This window comes from Bremia lactucae, linkage group LG18 (genome assembly GCF_004359215.1).
Source record: "Bremia lactucae strain SF5 linkage group LG18, whole genome shotgun sequence".
NCBI classification, from domain to species: domain Eukaryota; phylum Oomycota; class Peronosporomycetes; order Peronosporales; family Peronosporaceae; genus Bremia; species Bremia lactucae.
In genome coordinates, this window is record NC_090627.1 from 130,119 (window position 1) to 137,491 (window position 7,373).

The 7,373-nt window shown below is 46.4% G+C and overlaps 1 protein-coding gene across 1 annotated transcript; it reads left to right on the top strand.

Moving 5' to 3' along the window:
- Positions 1-6,904: 6,904 nt before the first annotated feature.
- Positions 6,905-7,138, top strand: CCR75_007766 (uncharacterized protein; the record flags this gene model as incomplete). The annotated part of the gene is made up of 1 exon (XM_067965824.1): positions 6,905-7,138. One exon carries the CDS (start codon positions 6,905-6,907, stop codon positions 7,136-7,138), a length of 234 nt encoding a protein of 77 aa, XP_067821424.1.
- Positions 7,139-7,373: the final 235 nt, after the last annotated feature.

Below are 7,373 nucleotides of genomic sequence, written 5' to 3' on the forward strand. Positions count from 1 at the left end.
AAGCTAGTTCGTCATCGTATCGTCCTCCATGACGACACGATTTAGGAAGTCCAGAGCACATGGACCTCTCTTACATCGAAAGCGAGAGACCTCGCTTTTCAAACAACAAGCGATTGCAGAAAAATGCAATCGCTGTCAAAAGTTAGGACACTATGCTAATAATCGTAGTGCTTCACGCCCAGTACCGAGAGGTACTGACCATAAATATGGACCTAATGCAAAAAGGGCAACGGTCACGGGTCCGACGTTGTTGCGAAATCACAGCAGCGAGGCGGACCTTAAAAAAACGGTCGGGCTCAATAGGGGCGCAACGCCCTACTGATCCAGCAACATCAAGAGAATTTGCAAATCTCTTGACTAAAGTTGCTCCAGACACATAATCATTATGTGTCTCTGCACCTGGCGATGAGGTATCCCTCATCACCTTAAAAGTCAAAAGTGACAAATGATATGTCACTTGGAGCCCTATTGGACTGTGGAGCGTCAAATAACTTTATTCGTCAAAGAAGCTAGAGGGTCGTTGGCTCAAGTATGTTGAGCACGACATCCCAGTAACGTGGATGACGGCGCGTCGTGCGACAGGCACATCGATAACAGTGATGAAACGCGTAGTGAAATTTCACTACACGTTAAGCGATTAACAGTACGATGATGATTTCATCGTACTGAATTTAGATGACAAGTTTGATGTCATCCTAAATTTACCTTGGCTCGGAAAGTATGAGCCAAGAATCAGCTGGCAGCATCGATCCGTAAAAATGCCTGCCACTTGCTCATCAGATGGCTATCTGATGAAAGTCTTGGAGCGTCCACAAGCGTGTGGATGTATTACGAGTGAGTGCGATGGCCTCACTTGTGATATGGTCGTTAGTACGACTGCACAAGATCACCCTGAGAAGTCAGCTGCCGGCGGCTGTGCGAAGGCAAAGGCAGCGCCGAAGGTCCACCACTCGAAGAAGGCGAGTTGAATGAGACATGAATGTACGCCTAGCAGGCGACATTCAAGGAATATACCGGTACCCCAAAGGGACAACACGATAATTCTAGGTCGGGTAGAGAGTCGACCGTAGAGGACCCGACTGTGATAGCGCAATCACACTCGGCAGACGTTACGGGAATAAGTCCCCATGTATTTGAGGAGAAATCTTCTCAAATAGTTAATGACTTCAGCATTCCGAGGGATTTATCCCTCGGCAGCCTGTGGATAAATCTTAGGAATAAACCGAGACATTAAATGTCTTGATTAAGGACGGATCCAGAGTAGGCGCTTATACTCTTGATCTGTATGCGCCTCCGAAGTTAACTTCGAAGATAACTGAATTAACAACCCTAGAACCTCAACGGTTCTTGAGAGATCTGCATGGTGGTAATATCAAGCAGACCTGCGTACTCGCAATAGAGGACGATTGCTTAACCGATATTTGGTCAGCGGTAATTCTTGCAGAGAACGAACGGATTCTCAGCAGCTCATCGATGGACGAAATTGTCCTCGATGTGAAGACTCGGATTGAGATATATACTACTCAAACCTGGGAGTTCTTAAGACAAATCCTTTACACAAGGATTTAACGGAATTCAGGAATGTATTCCCTGAAGCAGTTCCTTGCGAGTTGCCTAAGGATAAAGACACACGACATGAGATCGAGCTCAAACCGGGCTAGAAGAACTGTGTCATGAAGCAGTGGCCACTACCTCGTGAACAAGTTCTTGCGATCGATAAGTTCTTTATCGATCGATTGAAAGCGGGCCATATAAGGGAGTCAACCTCCCCACATAGCTCTCCGACCTTCTGTATGCGAAATGCCACAGGAGGGTGGCGGATAGTGCACGCCTTCAATAAACTAAATGCTGCAAGAAACCTGCCTAACTGCTGATACTTAGAAAAGACGTGATCATAGATGGTATGTCTGAGAGTACCATCTCGTCGTCTATGGATCTGATGGATGAATTTTATTAGATCGTTATGCGTGAACAAGACATCCCGTACACAGCGGTGAGTACTCCCAGTGGGATGATCCGGGAATGGCTAGTAATGCCACAGGAGCTTAGTAACGCCCTGCAACATTCAGCAGATGCGTAACGAATCTGTTGAGACCGGTGCGAGAATTCGCACCGAGTTACTTTGACGATGTATTCGTCCATAGCCGGGTTATTGAGGAAGAGACGGACGTGAAAATTCATAAACTCACGTTTGTCAGGCTCTTACACTTATGCAAAAGCATAAGTTGTACGCAAATCTCAAGAAGTGCATATTCGATGCAAGCCAGATACCACTTTTTGGGTGCATCGTCGGTTAAGACGGCGTGCGCTTTGATCCCGAAAAAATCAAAGCAATTACCGAATGGCCAATTCCAGTCGTTTCAAGTGACTTAGAAAGTTCCTTGGACTAGCAGCGTACTTGCACAAGTACTCCCGCAATTATGCTATCTCTCATCTCTTGTAAAAGACGAGAAATGGTTATGGAACGCTGTTTGTCAGCGTTCCTTTCAAGGTATCAAGCAAAGCTTGATGCAATCGCTCACCTTGGCGATTGCAGATCAAGTCAGACCATTTAATGTGGTCTATTACGCCATCGATTTCGCAATCGGCTGTGCTTTAATGCAATACGATACGGTTGGCGTGGAGTGCGTCGTCTGTTACCAATCGAATCAGCTGCAACCAGCTGAGCGCAATTACCAGGTGCATGACAAGGAACCCACTGCAATGAAATATGTTTCGGCTTAATTTAGGGTCTATATCCACGGAGATAACCGTTCATCGAATATACGGACCATGCCTCATTTCACACGGCCGTAAACAGCCCAAACCTCTCGCAAAGAATAGCGAGGTGGCTATCCTTCTTCGTGGAACATAATTTCTCCGACGACTTAATGTCGTCGCTGATGCGTTATCACGCCGACCCGATTTCGAGTCAGCAGTGCACTCCAACAGTGAAATTAATCCCACTGTTGCAACACTCACTACAAGTGTTCCGTAATCAACCTTAGTTGACGACATAAAGAGAGGCTACACAGAAGATAAGGACCTTCTATGTTTGATGGATCATATAACGAATCCATCCGAAAAATCCTTTAAAGATTTACCGGCTTTATATCGATCGTCATCCGATCGATACACAACACGTAACGGCTTATTGTATTACACAGCCGTTACCGGCGACACCCCACGTGTCGTCGTCCCGACTCACAATGATTTGCGCTTGCGCATCATGTATGAGTGTCACGATGCGCCAACAAGTGGGCATCGTGGACGTGAAGAGACTTACTTCACAGTAAGTCGCGACTTATACTGGCCCCGCCAGTATCAGTTCGTGCGCAAGTACATTCGTGCTTGCGAGGTATATCAACGGGTGCAGCCTAGCCATTCATCCCGTGCACCTCTCCAACATCTACCACTTCCGGCAGAGTGTTGGCAGTCCGTACCTATGGACTTCGTTTTCGGATTTCTATAAGACGATCACAAAAACAATGGAATCCTTGTTTCTGCAGACAGATTCAGCAAGATGGTACAGCTTGTTACAATACCAGAGTCGGTCACGGCTCCGGGTTGTGCCCGTGTCTTTATCAGCACGGTATTCAAACTCCACGGTTTGCCCCGTGAATTGGTCTCGGATAGATATTCACGATTCACGGCGGAGTTCTGACAATCCGTGTTCCGATCTCTCGGAACACGGCTGACTATGCCAACATCTGATCACCCGGAAACGGATGGTCAAACAGAACGCGTAAATCGCGTCCTCGAAGAGATACTTCGAGGTTACGTCCAATCGTATCCGAATTGCAGCGAGTTTTTACCGATGGTCGAATTCGCCATCAATAATTTGGTGCATGCGTCAACAACGCATACACCGTTCTTCGTGAATGGCTTACGCCATCCTCGCATTCCCACCCAATTAGAGGGATCCTCTAGTTTAAGGGGGGGGTGGACTCGCACGAGCAAAACCATTTCTGGCTCATGCTCATCACGCGTCGAAGTTAATAACGACGCGAGTGATGTCGATGTCGAAGAAATCGAGATCGAATATGAGAAAGATCTCATGGCAGTGCGCACAAAGCGTACTGAAAAGACAAAACAAATGAGTCAGCAGAGGAATTTCTGCTGACTCGAGAATCAGTAATCCGTTTCGTACAGGATTCCATTGCTAACGCGGTGGACTGTCAGAAACGAAGGGTAGACAAACATGGAAGAGCAAAGTTCTTTCATTTAATATGAATGACTTAGGACTGCTCTCTATGGTAAACTTACCTAAGCGTGTAGTCACTAATGTGGGTAGCAGTAAATAACTACTCAAGTTCATTCGGCCATTCCGTGTTCTGCATCGCAGAGGCAATGCGTACACAATAGAATTGCCGCGTCTATTTTACGTTGGTCGGCTCGGCCTGTGCCATCGGTACGCGTTTCTTCCGAGGACGGATCTGACCACCCTTTTCAAGAATCTCTAGAAGATTTTTGTGCTCGCGAACCAAATTCTCATGTTGAATCTTGAGATTCTCATGTCGGGTCCGAAGATCCTTGAAACCGCGATGAGCGGACGACAGCTCATAACGAAGAGCGTGATACTTTCGTTCGTTCTCCAACATGGAGTACGTACTCTTCGAACGATAATTTAACCGTTCAATATGGTGAGCCTACAGCGTCTGCTCCAACGATCGACGCTTACCGCGCTTGTGATCAAGCCCTCCTCCAATTCATGGAGAAAGTGATCGAGTTTGTCGATATGCGACTCTAGATCCGACACCTGGGTCGGATCTAATTTTCCCTCCTCTACCACAACCAGTGGTGAATTCCCACGATGATCAACGTCTCAGTCTAAATCGTGCACCGGTTGAAATCCGTTTTCAAGCTTAATGCGAACCACGTCAAGTCTTTGAAGCCAGCCTCTAATGTATTTGACATTGCGGATAAACGCACTCCAGGCTAGCATCAGCGAAATTTAATCTCGCTTGTTGTTGCCACTAAACCATCGATGCTTAAGCAAAGCATCGAGATAAAAATCTTTCTCAGGCGCGAAAGTTCTTCGCACTTGGATCAAGGCCATGTAGCTTTGTTGCAATAGATAAGCAATATTTCTTGTGAGAAGTAGTCTCTCCAGACAAGCTATTGACTAGCCGTTCGGGCAAAAACTACGGTTTCTTCTCAGGAATTGGACGCTATATTTGATTGGCTACACTCCCTGAATGGTACCCACTAAAGCAGGGGTACCACAAGAACTTTAATTACGATGGCTTACGCCATCGTCATCACCACGCACAGAAATAAATGCGGGTGACGGCACGGGAGACTATACTGGCAATGAGGAATCATGCTCATCGTCGGATCTAAACATGCTATAGCTAGCGCTATAAGCACGCTCATCCGATTGGGCTTCCTCATTCGAAGGCTCATAGTCAGCCGCCTGACCATGATCAGGCGACTGATCTGCTCTCTACGAGTCGACCATTGTGTCCATCTCGCAAAAATAGTCGATCTTCAAAGGGGGGTCGCACTCACGTGGTAAATCACCACGTGCACCCGCAACATCTAGTGTTGCGTGAGAAGAAGATTCTACGGCAGACGGAACGTCTTCCACATGAGACAATAGGGCGTCACCCGCGGCTGCATGAACCGCAGCCGAAGGCGCCGCACTATTCGCATACCACATGGACTTCTTAACCATGTGATCGAGTTTAAAATGATGGTTCTGACCAATCAACATAATTGTTGATTAAGTGGTCTTATAGTGACCACTCTATCCATTGACAGTCAGAGTGGCTGTCGTTGAAGGGAGGAGTGATGTAACGGGGTGTATCGTTACATGAAATTAACACTTATTAAAGGTTGCTAATATATATTTTATCTAAAAGGTAGATAATATTTAAAGAATATTACTTTACATAGTAATCTTCAGAAAACTTATCCATTGGTAGATAGAGGCTTTTATATCTACTTGCTCCGCGGTCCAGTCAGCGGTGGACGCGCGCAATAGAGAGAGACAGATAAGATTTTATTTACATATTTTGTATTAGTATATAATTAAGCTAGTATTAAAAAGATAGAAACAGAAGAACTGAATAAAATTAAATACAGTTTTCATTTAACCCTCTGTAAAGCAAGTGTTTTTTAAAGAGAGTCTTCTTCTGGACGTACTAGTGTACGTAAAAAAATGACGTGAGGCATCACTCGCACTGAACGCGGCGTAGAAAATCGTCAAGACGCAAGGGCAATATTGGCAATAGGAGTACCTCGTACTTTCGGCCTTAGATGCAGGGAAACCACGCCAATACACCAGCTACTTGTGGTGGCCAATATGCGTCACCACATGTAACTGAAGATTCCTTCGCTCATCTAGGAACGCAGGAGGGGGTCGAGATACCGGCGAGTGCTCATGTTGCTTTGAGGCACGAGGTGCAATGTCTTTGTGAGATTCTCGCTTTAAATAAATATACCCTTGACAATGTCCAAACCCGTCATCTAGCTTTAAAGCGTCAGCAACCTTGCTTAGAGGATCAGCTGAACTCTCTGATGAAGATGCAGAAATCTGTGGCACTGCCGTTTTCTTTTCGGGGCAGCGTCAGGATAGCTTTTAAAGTCACTTGTGATGTAAAGGGGTAGGATACCGTTACTTTAGCTCACATTAATTGTTTAACGAGGAAGCGTAGAGAGCTACGGAGATTTAAAACTGGACACGTGGTATCTGCTATCAAGAGTACAGCTTATACCTACCTACTTATTTAATATATGCACTTAGCCAAGTCTATCTATGTAAAGGCCTGCTAGATCAAACCTAGCAGGATGTGTGACGGTACGTCCCGTTGCACCCTTCTCACAAAACAGCACACACGCTTGTATGCGAAACAAAAACAAAAGAAAACACAACGCAACTACCAATAGTAGCGTCGACCTAGAAGCGCGATCGCAACCAACCATGACCACCCGAAACGACACCACTTCTCCCACGCCAGTAGTCCAGACAGAAAATTCCAGAACGCGTACCATGACATCGTCACAGATGCCGGTATCCAAAATTCAGCGGTCATGCGGGGAACTCTTCACTTCTGGAAACGATCCGACTGTGGTGCGATTCTACGCTCACGTGGAAACAATGAAATGCGGGAGATGTGGTGCCGATGGAGGCGAACACGCGGCAAGCCAACCGTAACTACGCTTGCCGTGAGGCAAACTTCACTTGACGAGTCTTGGATGGCGTTCGTCCGTCCGTGAAAAATCAAAACTTATTTTGAGGATAGTGTGCCGATGCGCGAAGAGCGACGGTGGCGCTACGGCCTCGCAGAGACTTGTGAGAAGGTCTGCGAGCTGGCATGGGCTGTAGATCAGCCTTCCTTTACTGTGCACTGACTTGAAGGATGTCGAAGTTTCGGACGATATGGCGTGGC